Source organism: Papio anubis, chromosome X (assembly GCF_008728515.1).
Source record: "Papio anubis isolate 15944 chromosome X, Panubis1.0, whole genome shotgun sequence".
Taxonomy (NCBI): domain Eukaryota; kingdom Metazoa; phylum Chordata; class Mammalia; order Primates; family Cercopithecidae; genus Papio; species Papio anubis.
This window is the reverse complement of record NC_044996.1, coordinates 31,065,682-31,083,430: the sequence shown is the minus strand read 5'-3', so window position 1 is coordinate 31,083,430 and position 17,749 is coordinate 31,065,682. Positions and strand designations below refer to the sequence as shown.

General features: G+C 38.1%; 1 protein-coding gene across 4 annotated transcripts in view; it reads left to right on the top strand.

Annotated features, from left to right (window-relative positions):
* Positions 1–17,749, top strand: part of GRIA3 (glutamate ionotropic receptor AMPA type subunit 3) — a 312,783-nt gene that overhangs the window by 170,864 nt on the left and 124,170 nt on the right. For all 4 annotated transcript variants that reach the window (XM_017954349.3, XM_017954348.2, XM_009198218.3 and 1 more), the window contains one exon: positions 941–994. In XM_017954349.3, the coding sequence (XP_017809838.1) occupies positions 941–994 (54 nt within the window). The remainder of the gene's footprint in view (positions 1–940; positions 995–17,749) is intronic.

The window sequence follows — 17,749 nt, the reverse complement described above, 5'->3', positions numbered from 1 at the left end:
CATTTGGTTGGAAAATATTCAGTCCACTCACATATTTTGAGATAATAAAAATGTACTTTGTGAACTGTACAAAGTACAATTTTATTAATACAAAGCCTATTATTAGACTTTGCACTAATATAGCATTATTCATAAAAATTATGGTAAGAATGATGATGCTGAGGAAGGGTTTCTCAACCTTAGCACTACTGACATTTGGGCCTGAGAATTCTTTATTGTGCAGGCTATTCCAAGCATTGTAGGATGTCTAGCGACATCCCTGGCCTCTACTCACTAAATGCTAGTAGCACCCTTCCCAGTTGTGACAATCAAAAATGTCACCAGGTGTTGCCAAGTGTCCTCGAGGGGAATCCCTCCTCAGTGCCTTAAGGCATCACAATCAGCACCAAAAGATGTACAAACGATCACAAGTCTTTCATACTAAAGCAGGAAAAGGAAGATAAGCATTTTAGAAAAGTTTTCAATAAGCAAAAGCAACCTCAGTTAACCTGAAAATCCCATTAACCCCATTCCTTGAATATTCTATTCCCTTAGCATTCCAGATAACCAAAAAAAAAAGTACTGTACATTCTATTTTCTACTTTGTATGCAAAGTTCAGCTGATTTTCCATCTCAAAAGCTAAGTACACAAATCAAGTTCATGGGTTGGGGATCTTCAGCTTCATCACTTTTGCCATCTATTTTAAGTGACAGTGATACTACTGACCTGGAAGTTTAGGGAGCTTTTTTCCCCTTGTTTTGACATTTTAACTTTGATATTAGCATGTCTTCCTGTTTTATCTAGTTGAAAGCAAAATGCAACAACAAGAAATCTGATCCAATTAACTGTGATTTTCCTGTATATAAAAGATCTAACATTTTGTTCTAGCCGCCCCACTGATTGTGCAATTGAAAATGCCCTTCTTGAATAAGCAATATGTCTTATTTCTTCTTTCTGCAGGTTGTAATCCTGGGGAAACACTCAAGAGGTTACCACTACATGCTCGCTAACCTGGTAAGAACAAGCAAGTGTCCCTGGGCAATATATCCTATTTAGTTTGCATTGTTCTGTAATCATCCAAAAAGGAAATACATGAAGCACCTAATGCTTTCTCCAGAAACTTGGAGAAATGACTTAGTAAATACCAAAACCTGAATGCAATAGCCTTGCTTTCAATTATGCTGTCATTGTTTTAGCTGTGAAGCAGCTATATTCTTTCCTAATTTAAAAAATAATTTGATATGATTCTTTACTTGTTTTTAGATTCAATTTCGGTTTGAAATGTAAACTATTTTAATTGGGTTTGAAATATAAACCATGGAATAGGGGACACAGGAAACTGACTCTTTCCCAATTGATTCAAGTATATGTGCAGATCAGTACTGCATTTGTCCTTTCAGAAGCAGACCACTACCAAATCTTTTTGAGCCAGATGTCAGAGTAGGTTTCAACATGGTACATTATATGACCCCGCCAAAGTGTATAGCCACATTTCTACTTACATAAAACACAACTTGAATGTTTATTTTCAAACTTCCCATGCCTTTAAAATTTGTGACTCTGTAGAAGCTAGTATTTCATTAAGGTTATTTTATACATTTTCTTTCTCTGGAAGGACAATTTGTTTAGGAATTAACAAAACTGCTTCTAAATTGGTAATATCTGTTTGGCAGAGGTTCTGAATAATACCCTCTCCATGAAATGAAAGAGAAATGTTAAATTATCACTATAATACTAAAAATCTATTAAAGTTATTACATGAGTTCTAACCCCAATTTTGTTTCATTAGCACAACGGAATTATGATCATTATAAAGCTCTGAAGCCAAAAGAATAGAAACAAAGGTGAAAGATTATTGTAATTATATTCTTATATATTTTAATCAAAGAAATATCTTATTTTTTTAATAATGAATCTTTTTTAAATGAAAAAGGAAATGTTACTTAAACCTCTTTCTTAGGAGTATGTGCATTCAAACACTTTATAAGATGCAGATTAGAGCTACTGCTTTCAAATGTAGTGTGCATTTTTCTCCAATAATTTGCTCTAAGTGGAGCACTTCAGTCCACTTTGGGAATAAATGAATCTACTCTTTTAGGAGAAGAAATCTTGATTCTTAAATTGCATCCATATATTTTCAATATGGTTTTTAGGCAACCAATAAATAAAGGGTTTTTTTTAATGCAATGGAGGTTAGACTGTGGCTTGTCAGGATATATGGATGTCACAACAAGGTACCTGTTACAGTTATCGATGACTTTTTATCATTACTTTCTCACCAGTAAATATTTTGCTCTCCTTCTTTCCTTCCTTTCTGTTTTCCTTCCTTCCTTTCTTCTTTCCTTCTTTTCTTCCTTCATCTCTTTCCCCTTTCCTTCTCCTCTGATTTGTATGTCCTAGAAAGCAGCAAGGTTTATAGCACAGTGTTTAAAAATGCAGGGTTTACCAATCACTGACCCATACCTGAGGTGACTGTAGGTAGTATACACATGCAAACTTTTTTATTTTAATGAAAATATATTTCCTTACTATGTATTAGAAAAATATAAAGCTAGCGCATCAAAATTGAAATTTTATAGATATTATTACTTCAAATAGGGCTAACATAGAGATATAACAAAACATAAAAATATGTTTTTAATGTTTAAGTAAACAATAGCAAGGGGGATAAAGAGATATAGCAAAATCTGGATTTTGCATACATGGTTGTTATTATACATGAATAAGTTTGAGATATAACATTGAACTGGGGGTCAGAAAGTTTGGGTTGTCAAACTGACTTTGCTACTAGCAAGGTAAGGGATCTTGGGTAAGTCACTTCACCTCTAACGACTGTGTTACAATTCCCTTACTTTAACACTCAGGTGGGAGTAGTGGAGGGCAGTCATTGACGTGTTGGGTGGGTCATTTGAAAGCAGATAATAATTAGAAGTGCAAGATATTTATTGGGAGTAACACCTGTGAAAGATAAAAGGGAAAGGGACATAAGTAGGCAGGGAGAGCTTCAGACCACAATACAGGTCTATACCAGTAACAGAAGGGACAAGGAAGCAAGTTTAATAGGAAAAGCTTCAGACTGTAGTGTAGCACTCATAAAATCTTGGCCAACACAACTAGGAGATCAGTGTAAAACATAGCTCATAGAGGAGTCCTATGCCTCTTCCAAATGGCAAGTCATTGCATCCCGACTTTGCTCAGTCATTAGCTGGCAGCAGCCCAGAAAGCACACACCTTCCACTTGAAAACCGAGGCAGATCTGAAGGTACCTGAAGCTGGAGGTTGTCAGTTAACTTAATTCTTTGAGACAGGTTTTGCCTTAAAGGGCCATCTGAGCCGTGCATAAGAACAGCTATCTCAGTTGGCCTACCATGACTGTAAAGGCCTTTCCCATTCTGTAATTCCAACTGAGTCTCCTTATTTCTACTGACAAACTTTTTTTATTTTTTTCATTTTTGTGGGTACATGCTAGATGTATACTTCTGTGGCTTACATGAGATATTTCGTACAGGCATGCAATGCGCAATAACCACACCAGGATAAATAGGGTACCCATCATCTCAAGAATTTATCCTTTGCCTACTGACAATCTTTTAGATCAGCTTTTATTGCAATTTTGAGATCCAGACCTGACAAAAATTAAAGTCTGTGGAGTGATAGAACTGAAAGAGAAAATCACTAGGAAAAGGTTGGGGAAAAGAATGGCAAACTGAATCCTATACACACAACTCAGAATTATGAGACTTTGGGGGAATGTCTACTACAAGAACAAGCAAAGTCTGTTCCTTCGAAAAGAAAGTAATGTATAGTATCATGTCAGTCTGAGTAATGAAAATGTGATTTCCTTTACCATGCTTTGAGTTGCCACCCTTTCTCTTCCTTTAGTGACCCTCTTTTCATTTGAATTCAGCCATGTAAGTCCCTGTACTCTATATCAAATTGCATTTGGGCAATAGAGATAGGAGCTGCTGTTCATCTCTGATGATAATAATAATGAGACAAATTATCCCTACTATGGTCCATGGTTCCCAGTTTTCTCAAAGCAGATAAAAATTACCTCAAATGCCTCCATCAAAGACACACACACACATACAGAAAGAGAGAGAGAGAGAGAGAGTAAACCAAAACTATTTAGAAGTAAGTTGGATGGTCAAGAAAAGGGGAAATGGAAATAAGAAGATGTTTCCTTTCAAGATGAGCCAGCTGGATGTAAGCTGAGGATGGATATCTATATACAGAAGAGTAAAGTCCAATGTGAGTCTTGGTGTTACAAACAGCACAAAACCACTGCTTTCTTCTACAAATGTAGAGTCAAGAATACTTAAGCTACTTAACTAAGCTTCCTGGAATCACTTCCTGCAGTTCCCTTTGATACTGAGCTCTGTCTATCTGGCAAAGACTTCTTTGTACATTTACATGGAACATCCCCTGGTAGCAATCCTAAAGTGAGAAGACCTGGATATTCCATGAAGGCTTTAACAAAGGCCTCTCAGAGGTCAAGATGTACATTTCAGAGTGGACAATGAGCTGCAGAAAATTCTAGCTTGTTGAAATCCCAAAAAGAAACAGAAGATTACACCAGGAGTACAACCCAGAGATGTGATCTACTCAGGCCAGAAGTGGACAACCCAATAGAGCAAGTAAGTCTCTTACAAATTCTTGTATCAGTTGATGATGTCATTTTTTTGGAGTTGTTCTGTAATTAATTGTTGTTTTCTCTTCCAGGACTCTCTCTAACATGGCGCTGTTTGTCAACGTTAGTCCCAGAGGTAGCCATCATGTGTACAATCTGTCAGTCAAGCAGCCTCTCAATCTCTCATGGTAAGGTCCTGGATCCGGATGCTTTACCCTGCATTGTCAGGCATGTTGTGTAAAGTGATCTAGTTTTTCTCATATATGTCAGTAATGACAGCTCAGTTACTGTGTGTAGAGCCCTAGAGTAATATTAGGAATAGATGCAAAGGCAGGAGGCAGTGTGGTATAATAAAAAAATAAAAATTAAAAAAATAAAGCACGAGGCTAGGAGGTAGGAGTCAGGTTTGAATCCCAAGAATTCATCTAACTACCTATATAGCAAACCAAACCTCTCTGAACCTGATTATCAATCTGTAAAATGCAGAGGTAGACAAGATCAGTATTTCCCAAAATGTACATGAGATGATTTTAGATACTACATAGCAAAACTTCTCTTTTAACTTATTAGTTTTGAATGTGTATTAAATACATATTAGAAAAACAACTGTCCCAGCAATTCTGTGATTTTATAGATACCATTCCTTAGAATGAGGCTAAAGTAGATATGTAGATAAAAGAAACTCAGTCAATGTAAATAAAAATATTAAGTAAATTTATAGTTCAGATGGTCCACCTATATGGCAAAAACTGAAAAGGTGGTATATTAATGACTAGAATTTGGAAAATAAACCACTGTCACTTCAAGATCTACATTTCTTCCCTCTTGGAGTTCAGTTTGGACCAGGGTAGGCCAGGAGTAAGGGTGTAGACCCATCATCTGGGTGAATGCTGAGGACACAAACAGGGAAGCAAAACCAGAGCCCCATTATTCTTGGGGATATAAAGTTAAAAGGTAGACTAAAGCTTTAAAATCAGTCCAAGTGGGCAAAAACCAAGAGAGATATGAGTATTCTTAGTCAAGTTTTAAACAGAGCTGGGGATCTGAAGGATCAATCAAAAACAGCCTAGCAGATTACACAGGGCAAATTGGATCTGGATTGAATGATCCAACAACAGATGTTCATCACTCCCCATATAAGACCAAAAACAAAAACAAGACAAAACAAAAACCCACAAACAATTGAAGTGCCCAGGGGAGAACATGAGCCATAGCAGGGCTCATTCAGTGTTGCACCAGTTAACCACTGCCTTAGAGGACCTGACGGTTTCTCTGCCTAGGTTGAGACTGGTACCAGAGTTGGAGACAATTGCTGGCCTTGTAAGTGGAGGAATTTAGGTAATGTCTGCTGTCAGCAGTAGAGAGCTACAGGCAATCAAACAGGTCATTGTGCAAAGAGAGAAAATAGAAGAAAGTTCATCTATCTTATATTCCTTTCTGATGTATTAGCTGTTTTCTTTAGACTTTCATTTAATTTTCTCAGAACTTCTATGAGGAGAGACTTCTTGCCCACCCACCTCCCTAAGCCTTTTACAGATCAGAAAATGGGCCCAGAAAATATGTATAACTTGCCCAAAGTCTCATAGCTAATCCATTGCCGAACTAGGTTTTCTATCTAGATTGGTAACACTCTTAGCAGAGCACCTTGCTTTTCCCACTTTACCCACCCAAGCTTCTCAGTGAGATAGAAAGCCAGCACCACAAAGGTCACATAAGAGCATTCGCAAAGACACAAATGTAAATAAATGAAGCACAAGCTCTAAATTTATGAAGATGAAGTGATCAGATATAAAAAGGGCTTTTAAAAACAAGAACACCTTGGGTCGGGTGTGATGGTTCATGCCTGTAATCCCAGCACTTTGGGAGGCTGAGGTGGGTGGATCATGAGGTCAGGAGTTCGAGACCAGCCTGGCCAATATGGTGAAACCCCGTTTCTGCCAAAAAAAAAAATACAAAACTTAGCTGGGCATGGTGGCATGCGCCTGTAGTCCCAGCTACTTGGGAGGATGAGGCAGAAGAATTGCTTGAACCCAGGAGGCAGAGGTTGCAGTGAGCTGAGATTGTGCCACTGCACTCCAGCCTGGGCAACAGAGCAAGACTCTGTCTTAAAAAAAAAAAAAAAAAAAAAAAAAAAAAAAGGACAACTTTGTGAATCTGGGTTTGAAAAAACTATCCCAACATGAACTGTATCTTAACAGGCATCAATTACATCCCCATCACTCCCTGTGCCAACCGCTTTCCTTCCCTCTTCTCTCTCTCTCTCTCACACACACACACCACACGCACGCACGCGTGCATGCACACACACACACACACATATTTTCATTCCCCTTTTTTCTTATGCTTTGTCTTCTTCTCCCTCCTCATCCAACCTCATTTATGCCAGAAAATAACGATGGAAGGGGGTACTAGATGACATCTAATTTCTCCAAAATTTTACTAAAACAAGAGTATTACTCATAAAATTGAACCCAAACAGGCAGCCAGGAGCTTCAACAAGCTTGAGGAAGTGAACTCCGCAGCTTACCAGATCTCAGAATGTACCTGAAAAAGAGAAGGGCCTGTTTTGCTTAGAGAGAAAACAAGTCTAAATAAGATTTAGTTATGCTGTTTTGCTTGCCAATAACAACTATTCCCTTCTCTCTTCCCCTTCCAGGTCTTCTTGTTCTGTTCTCTACTTTCCCTTCCTTTGTTCTGACATGTTTCATGTTCGAAATAAAAAATTCAAATGCTCAAACCCACATGTTGTGATCACTGACACCTCAGCAGATGGCATGTAAACACAGAGCTCACTGGGCTGGAGCCTGGCTTTGCAGGCAAGAGAGGTGGGCTTGGAGGTAAAAATTCCCACTGGTCCCAAATGTCAGGGAATCCAGTCACCTCTCCTGGTGCACAACTTCTCTGGTAGCTCAGGATTCACTTTCTTCTCCAAATGGAAATGGGATATAGAACACCAAGGGAATGAGGAGTGGGGACTGGGCTGGGGTCCAACTTCCTGCCATACATTTCGAAAGCCACAGGCATTTGTCAGCTTAAAGTAGCGAACTCTGAGACTCCTATTCTCTCTCCCAAAATGCCTTTATTATAGTCAACCATTGCATTTTGTCTCTCTTCTCTCTCTCCCCTGCCTGAAATTAACAAGGAAAGATCATTTCCTACCCAATATTATAACAAGATGAATTAAAAGCATTTTATCTTCTCCCCAAGCTCTCAGATTATGTCCTCTAAAACAGTGCTTCCTAAACTCTCTGTGAAGAAGAACCAGTTTTTCCCCCCAAGATCTTCATGGACCAGTAAACATGCAACAAAAATAAATTACTTAAAAAATGAAACAAGCAAAATAAGATATATAAAATATAAGTTCAATATTTTTTAGCATTATATTCAACAGCCATTATATTACCCTGTCAAGTTCCTATGAAGGTTGATAAAGACTTACCCTCCGTTTCTTTCCTTATATCATGTCAGACTGGTAACAAACAATGAACCAGCACGAGTCTGCACACATTTTGAGCAGCACTGCTCTAAAAGTCTTTACAGTAAGTTTTTTCTGTATATACCACTGTATGTCCAACAATTTGTTCACTGCACAGCAAGGAAAACAGAGTGTAGTGTCCTTAAGAACCTTGTAATTGTATTGTACAGACCAGAATTGCATGGCTTATGATAATTGCCACGGAGATAGAACAGGTGCTAGGACAATGAATAAAGAGAAGGCAGATTGTGGAAGTCAATACTGTGGAAGCCTGCATAGTGTGGCCAGAGAAGGCCTTTCAGAAAAGGTGACTTTGAAACAATAATCTGAAAGGGGAGAAGGATTCAGCTACATGACCAATCAGGGAGAGTCCATTCATAGGGAACAGTACATGCCAAAGTCCTGAGGCAGAAAACAGCTTGATGTCTTCCCTGAACAGTCAGAAGGCAATTTTGGGTAGAGCAGAATGAGTGACAGGACAGACTAGATGCCAGGTGGAAGAGTTTTACCTTTTTTCAACAGCAACAGAAGGCCCATTGAAAAATTTCAAGCAGGGAAGGGGTATGATTTGATTTATGCTTTTCTAAAAATCCATGTCAAATGGATGAGTTTTGTGTGATATAAATTATACCTCAATGAAGCTGTTAGGAAAAAAAAGAAAAAGAGAGCAAGAGAGAGAGATCAGTGGCTATTTCCCCATTAATAGAACTTATGCCACATTGTAATTATTTATTTATTCATACAAATAACCCCCACTGAAATGAAGTGCCATGAGGGCAAGGACCAAGTTTGAGATGGCTCACCATTGTAACAGCTAGCACTTAATAGGTTTCTAAGTATGTTTGTTGGTCAGACTGGAGAATAAAATCATGAGTGAACAATATATGCAAATTGTACTCAAGTACTAATTTATATGGTGTAATCTTCAACTCTACACATTGTACCCTCCCAGGAGGATGGATCTGCTTTCTAGAAAAAGACTTGTGTCTCTCATTAGCAACCTGACAACTTGAATCACCACAATTACTATGCATTTCTTTATTGAAGCATCACCCAAATGAACAATTCAAATTGCACTAAAGGCAGAGGCAGTCTTCATCCAAAATGTGAGATAGATAGTTGTCTTTGGCAGCCTTCCAACCCTCATTCTACTGTTTTTATCTTTCTTATAGGCAAGCCACCTTTTCTCACCCATAATCTATCATCAACTCCTAAAAGTCACCCAACTTTAGGATCCTGTCTCTGTTTTCCTCCCTGTACAAAATGTGCCCTAGTAATAGTACTGTATGAAGGAAAACTCCACATCATATCTTGTAAATAAATGCACTTAATGTAAGCCTTGGATATATTTATTTCCAACTCTAAAATATCCACATTTCCAAAAGTAAAGTGAATTTCAGTATGTGAAAATCAACAAAGATGGGGGATAATACCAAAGTCATTTGGATCTTTGGAAGACTGAATTGTCTGGCTATTCTCAAATCATGGATGGTCTGTGTTTGGATGACAGTTGTGTAACCAGTGTCTATGTGAAATATGGCTTTGGAGAGTTAATCAACGGAAGCTTACAAGACCCTGCATGAACTGCTTAGGCATAAAGGTCATGTTGGTTTTATATAGCTGCATTCAGATGTGAGCAAATGTGCACTGATCAAACAAACAGACATGATGTGATTGAGATGTGATGCAATTTATGAAATATAGCAGAATCTACGAGTCCAAATGGGTAGTTTCCATTTCAGAAGAATCACTTCTGGATATTATACCCATATTTCTAACAAATATCACCATTGTTGCACAGAAGCAGTCAAGTGTACAGAAACTTGGAATGTAGAAAGTGAGAAAGCAGAATTTCAATTCACCCTATCTATGAGCAGTAGGATTGCCTCCAATCTGTCCCTGCCTTCTCTCATATCTTTTAATCTCTTCCCACTGCACACAAAGATTACCGTTCAAACCAAAGGAAAGGATACTAACATGACTAGCCAACAAAACCATCAATTGCAACCAAATAGAATTGGTGAAATGCAAACAGCACTAGAATTCGATAAGTTTAGTCCAAGCACACAAAAATCATTGAATATATAATCATCCCTTAATTATTAAAATCCTCATGAAATAATAAGATGGGCTTAACAGAAATTCCATACCACAACAGGAAATTTGAGACCTTAGAGTCACTTAACACCTATGTTGTAGAGTATACACATATACTTATTGCACAGAAGGCATGTGAAGTCATGCAGTAATAAGACAAAAATCCATAAACAGTCATCCATATGTACAATAGCCTATGTAATCATTGGGAAGGGGGAGGATAAAGGAGCACAATTAGCCCCCTTACTACCTAGTAGAAGATACAGGGACAAATTTGATATAGATGTTCTTAGCTATTATTTCACTAATTGAAAATGTTAGCAAGGATGCAGAAAAAAGGGAATGCTTGCACATTGTTAGTGGGAATCTAAATTAGTACAGCCATTACGGAAAACAGTATGGAGGCTTCTCAAAAAACGGAAAATAGAACTACCATATGATCCAGTAATCCCATTGCTGGGCATATATCCAAAGGAAACAAATCTGTATATTGAAGAGTTATCTGCACTTTATGTTTATTGCAGCACTATTCACAATAACCAAGAAGTGGAATCAACCTAAGTGTCCATGAACAAATGGATAAAGAAAATGTGGTACACATACACAACAGAATGCTATTTAGTCATAAAAGGGTGAAAATCCTGTCATTTGTGACAACATGGATGAATCTAAAGGACATCAGGTCAAGTGAAATAAGCCAGGCACAAAAAGACAAATACCACGTGATCTCATGTATATGTGGAATCTTAAAAAGTTGAACTCATAGAAGTAGAGAGTAGAACGGTGGTTACCAGAGGCTAGGGGGTGAGGAGGGAGGCAATGAGGAGTTGTTAATAAACAAGTACAAAGTTTCAGACAGGCAGTAGGAATAGGTTTTGAGATCTATTGCACAGCAGGGTGCAATAATATTGTATCATATATTTCAAACTAAGAGGGTAAATTTCAAATGTCTCACCATAAAAAATTGTAGGTGAGCAAGGTGATGGGTATGTGAATTAGCTTGACTAATCATTTCACATTGTATATGTATATCAAAACATCACATCGTACCCCATAAATGTACACAATTATTATTTGTCAATCAAAATAATATTAATAATAAAAAAAGAAAGAAAGGAAAGAAAAGAAAATGGTTCTTGAAGAATGAAATTTCAATAGAGGCACCTAAAGTTGTAAGTAATAAAGTAGGGGCCCTTTGTAGGCAAAGAGAACAAAGATACCAATGTTAAAGAGTGCATGATGTGGCTAGAGCATGAGGTCTGTTGAAGGAAATGGTGTAGATGAGGCCAGGGGAGCAGAAGATAACAGATAATAGAAATCCTTGAAAATGAAGTTAAGATATTTGGTTGTTAATAGAAAGTAGGGACTCATTGCAATCCTTTGAGAAAGGAGTCTTATACTCTAACTGGTATTTTAGGAAGGTAAATTTATTATGTGAAGAATAAACTGGAGAGGGGAAAAAAAAACAGAAATCAGAGCACCAACTAGGAAGCTAGGACAATAATCTAGGCCAGTGGTTCTCAAACCCGCTTGTACTTCAAAGTCACCTGTTGAATTAGATACTTGGGCCTCATACTCCATAAGTCTAAATTAGAGAAAGGGATACAAAAAGAAGAGATTTTAAAGGGATGTAATCACCTTGCTTTGGGGCACATTCTTTTTTTTAATTTTTTTTAAGTGAAAGCAAGTTTATTAGGAAAGTAAAGAATGGCTACTCCATAGGCAGAGCAGCCCCTAGGGTTGCTGGTTGCCCATTTTTATGGTTATTTCTTGATTACATGTTAAACAAGGGGTGGATTATTCATGAGTTTTCTGGGAAAGGGGTGGACAATTCCCAGAACTGAGGGTTCCTCCCCATTTCAGACCATATAGGGTAACTTCCTGACGTTGCCATGGCATTTGTAAACTGTCATGGTGCTGGTGGGAGTGTAGCAATGAGGACAATCAGAGGTCGCTCTCATTGCTGTCTTGGTTTTGGTGAGATTTAGTGGGCTTATCAGCAAGTTCTTTATGACCTGTATCTTGTGCTGACCTCCTGTCTCATCCTGTGACTTAGAATGCCTAACCACCTCGGAATGCAGTCCAGTAGGTCTCAGCCTTATTTTACCCAGCCCCTACTCATGATGGAGTTGCTCTGGTTCAAATGCCTCTGACATTTCTCTCCTTCCTTCTATAAGAGAACCCTTAATCCTAAGGGTTGTAGAAGGACAAAGATTCATCTTCTGTAACTTCTTTAGGTTGAATAGGGCAATGATATTCCTGCTTAACTATTGGTCCCTTGCATTTGGGGTAGAGAGGAGCTCAGTCAAAAAGCTGACTTGGTATGTCAAGGGCCATTTATAACTCTTGAGTTCCAACAAAAGGTGATATCTGGAAAATTATTAAGTGTTCAATTTAAGAGAACATTGAGTAAGCTTATCCTGCATTCCTACACATAGAGTGTGACAGCAATATATTCCACAACAGTAAAGCAAAATAAGCAAAATTATCCCAAGTAAACTAAATAAGAAGGCTTTCCATGAACTGGGAAACTGTTGGAACCAAGCTGATATGGGGTTGCTAGCTGACTTCAGTATGTGGGGCACATTCTTTTTACACACATGGAATATGGGAGTTAATTTAGTCAGTAGGTGGTTAGAGAAGGGAGTTTTAGAGTATATGAGAAGGTCTACTTGGAGAGTCATTGGTATCTTATTCAAAGTGAATTCAGGTTGAAAATGTCAAAATAAAATAAGAAATGAATTTGTTTTACAGACTCTAAAGCCTCAAAACGTAACAAGTTCATTTTCTGAGGTATTTGTGTGGTAAATGTCATCCTTTTGAAAAAGTAGATTCTCAGAGCCCAGCTTTATGAAAACTCATGACTATCCCCATAGTCAAACACTCAAAATTAAAAATATAAAAAGGCAAATAAAAAAGAACAAAAAATTCTAATGTCTTTGGGTAGATGAGAAATGCCAGAAGAAGGAACTTGTTTTCAAGCAGAAAATGAACTGCTAAAGTAGTCTATGATTCAGTGAAGGGAGAAAGCAGTTGCTGTAAAACAGCTTAAACAAAAGGAACCACTGTTTCTCGCAAAAATATCAAGTCTACTGAAACACATTTTGTTTTTGGCAAAAATGTTATTTTAAAATATATTATTTTAATAGCAGATGAAGTTCAGTGAGGAAATAGAATTCATGACACAGAAATTTCCTTTGAAGTCAAACTTGTTTAAAAATGCATCATGTATTAAATAGAAAGATGTGGGTTCTCTCTTTATTTATTTATTTATTTATTTATTTATTATATTTTGTGTTCTAGGGTACATGTGCACAACTTTTTTTTTTTTTTTTTTCTGAAACAGAGTTTTGCCTTGTTGCCCAGGCTGGAGTGCAGTGGCATGATCTCCACTCACTGCAACCTCCGCCCTCCTGGGTTCAAGCAATTCTCCTGCCTCAGCCTCCTGAGTAGCTGGGATTACAGATACCCACCACCACACCAGGCTAATTTTTGTATTTTTAGTAGAGACGGGGTTTCACCATGTTGGCCAGGCTGGTCTAGAACTGCTGACCTCAGGCGATCCGCCCACCTTGGCCTCCCAAAGTGCTGGGATTATAGGCATGAGCCACTGCGTCCAGCCTTCTGGTTTTTTTGGAATAGTTGCCATTGGAGGAAGTGCTCAGGTCAAGCATTTAAACCCTGAAACAAAAGTCAGAACAAACTAAAAAGACTTAAGAACATGAAACCGAATGTCAACTTTGTTTGAGCCAAGGACATGAATTAAAAAGTAAAAACTTGTAAAATCATTTATCATTTATTTAAACTAGTAATTATATACCTTTTTCTAAAGACTTGGATTTTCTGATAATAAAAATATCTGTCTATGTTCACATATATCGCTGTCTGGTCACTGTTCTACTTCTACTCACAACAGCATTCATTATACAAGGGAAAAAATGGAATATAGGAATATAGGTAGGAGGCTGGACTGTGGGACAGAGAGAAGTCTGAGTGACAGTAATTGGAGTGTGTCTGATAGGCAGATGCTTCATGGGACTAGTCAGAGCTGATTGGCTGAGGGAGCTATGTCCCACTCATGGGTGTTATTATCAGAGAGGAGGATTGAGGATGGAACTTTCTGGAAAGGTCACATGATAAAGAGGACCAGTAAGAGGTAGATTCATGAATGGAGTCTGAGCCAGCTAGCTATGGAGAACAATTTGACAGCTGGCAGGCAGACAGGTAGGATATGTACCATTCTCTACTGCTCCCTACCGCTTAAAACCCCATCTCTTTCTTCTTTTACCTCTCGGGTCTGGGTATTGAAGGCCTAATGCTGCCTCATTCAATTTTTACAGAAGTCTTAGGAAACTGGGGACTCTAAATTCCCCCACATGGTGAACTGTGGGTGGCCATCTCCAACTGCTGGTGATGCCAGAAACGAAGGCAATGGGGAACCAGGAGTCAATACACACCTTCCTTTAGCTAGAAGCTCTCTCCTAAAATATTCTCTACATATTACCCCCACCCTTTCCCTTTCCACTTTTACCTAATGGCTTTCAAGTGATAAAAACTGTGTGGGCAATTTTACAAAAGTTTCAGAAAGGCCAGACACTTCAATTTCTCAAAAGAGTGGAGTGGCAAGTCCCACTGTAGATCATAATATAAGAAAAAAAATTGGCCAAGAGCTAGGAAACTCTAATCATTTAGCTAATCATTTAGCCAGATTATATGAGCACTTAACTAGCTATTCATGTAATAGCCATCTCTACATTCCTTAACCTTCTCCTGGTAGAGATTGGTGCTGGATAGCAAATTCTGTTACAATAATTTTTTGGTAGGGTTTAAGGAAAACAGGGGATCAAAATTCCCAAAAGTGCAGACTTTGGGTGGCAAACATCAAATAAAATTTACCATAAGGGAAAAAAAGCAAAAAGGAGCCACTAACTTTTAATATCTCCCACCCTTCCACTCTCTCCTCTCCTCCTTTCCCCTTTTACTTACTGTATGTATGATACTCAGATCTATTGATTTAATGTCTTAACAGAGGTTTTATGGGAATTTTTCCTCAATTTTCCAAACTCTAAGGACTGCAAATTGGAAGCTCATAAAAGGAAATCTAGCAACAGGCTATGAGCAAGAATAATCATTTTAAATAAAAGAATAGGCAGAGGAGAGCCAAGAGCCAGGCAACCTCTGTCCCATAGGCAAAACATCTCTCTTTTTTGTAGGCTAGTCGAGTGCAGCAGTGGGAGTAGAGAAGGCACTAGAACTTCTCTCTTAATACAACTATGCCTGCCATTCATCCCTCTTTTCCCAGTTGCTAAGATCCTCAATTCCCTGTCGAAGATACGCTGGTCAGCTCTGCTGAATTAGTGTCTTTGCTGAGATGATAGGGAGAGTCTGGCCTCAGTTTTCAAAACGTTGTGTGCACTGTGCTCGTCCATGACTCCAATAGTGTCTAGCAATATGTGAAAGAAAACAGAATATATTTTAAAATGATAGAGTAGAGGTGGAAGGTGGACTGAGAGCCAGATACGTCTGCCTCTCAGCCAGCAACTGTCTCCGGACTTTCTTCTTTCTACTACTATTCTTTACCTTTTTCTTTTTTTTTTTTTTTTTTTTTTTTTTTTTTGAGACAGAGTCTTGCTCTGTCGCCCAGGCTGGAGTGCAGTGGCCGGATCTCAGCTCACTGCAAGCTCCAACTCCCAGGTTCACGTCATTCTCCTCCCTCAGCCTCCCGAGTAGCTGGGACTACAGGCGCCCGCCACCACGCCCGGCTAATATTTTGTATTTTTTAGTATAGACGGGGTTTCACCGTGTTAGCCAGGATGGTCTTGATCTCCTGACCTCGTGATCCGCCCATCTCAGCCTCCCAAAGTGCTGGGATTACAGGCTTGAGTTACCGCGCCCGGCCTTACCTTTTTCTTTGATCTGTTTACCTATTTGATCTGTATGGTGGCCATTTCTGTTATGTTAGTTGTTTTACAGAGGTTTTAGAGCTACATGGTATTTATATCCAAACTTGAGTTCAGTGTGTTATCAACTCAAAAAAAGAAATCTAGCAAGAATTATGGATAAGAGAAATGCCTTAAAAATAATGAGATTCTAGGTGAATAAGGACCAGGAGCCAGCCAACTTCTGCTCTTAGACAGGATCCCTACATTCTACCAATGACCTTAATCCCTTTATTTTCCTTTTATCCTCTAGGTGTTCAATGGACATTTCCACTGCATTAATGTCTTTATAGAGTGTTGAGTGGGACTTGGGTTCAGTATTCGCACCTGCAATTCACAAGTGATCAGCCGAAGAAGTGAAACCTAAAAAGAATTTATGAACAAATGAAATGTCTTAAAGATATTGTGATAGGAGGCAAGACAGGATTAGGAGCCAGCAAGCTGCTGTCCTTCACACAAAAGTAGTCTTCTAATAAGCCCCTTTTTAACACACACTCATCCTACTCTTCCTTCTCCCTCTTACTTCCAGGATATGGGGTGGTCACTGCTGCTGCATCAGTTACCTTCATGAAATTGTTGGGAGACTCTAATCTCAGTTTTCTATACACTGCTGCTTGTATTTACTCATGTCAGCTACAACATTTAGCAATATGTGATGGAAAAGACAAAATGCTTTGAATCACATTAGAAGGTACACAGGGAAACCAAGAGTAAGCCAACTTCTGCCCAATAGTCAGCACCACTCTCCTGCCTTCCTTCACTCTGCCAATGACCTTCACACATTTGTTTTTCCCATTTCCCTTTCAGGTTTTCAGTGGTCACTTCTGTTGCATTATTTTATTTATAGAGAATTCACTGGGGCTTGGGAAAATATTCCCACCGGAATCTCTGCAGGTAATCAGAAGTAAGGCCTAGGAATAATGTATTTTGTTTTGTTTTTAAGGGTTTTTTTTATTTTTATTTTTTGTGGATACATCATAGGAATATATGTGTGTGTATGTGTATATTAAGAAAGTAAAGGAATATGTGTGTATGTGTATATTATCATGTAATATGTAATATGTAAAATATATCACATACCCCATATATAAAATATATGTTTAATATTATATATTATATTATATATTACTTTATATATATGGGGTACGTGATATATTTTACATATTACAGGCATGCAATGTATAATAATCACATCATGAAACATTGGGTCTCCATCCTCTCAAGCATTTATCTTTTGTGTTAGAAGCCAATTATCCTCTTTTAGTTATTTTTAAATGTATAAGTAAGTTTTTATTGACTATAGTCACCTTGTTGTGTAATCAAATACTAGGTCTTATTCATTCTTTCTATTTTTTTAAATTAATCATCCTTACCTTCCACCCACCCACCACCACTCCCCTTCCCAACCTCTGATTACCATCCTTCTCTGTGTCCATGAGTTCAATGCTTTGATTTTTAGAGCCCACAAATAAGTTAAAGCATGTAATATTTGTCTTTCTGTGCCTGGCTTATTTCTCTTAGCATAATGACCTCCAGTTCCATCCAAGTTGTTGCAAATGACATGATCTCATTCTTTTTTATGACTGAATAGTACTCCATTGTATGTATGTATCACATTTTCTTTATGC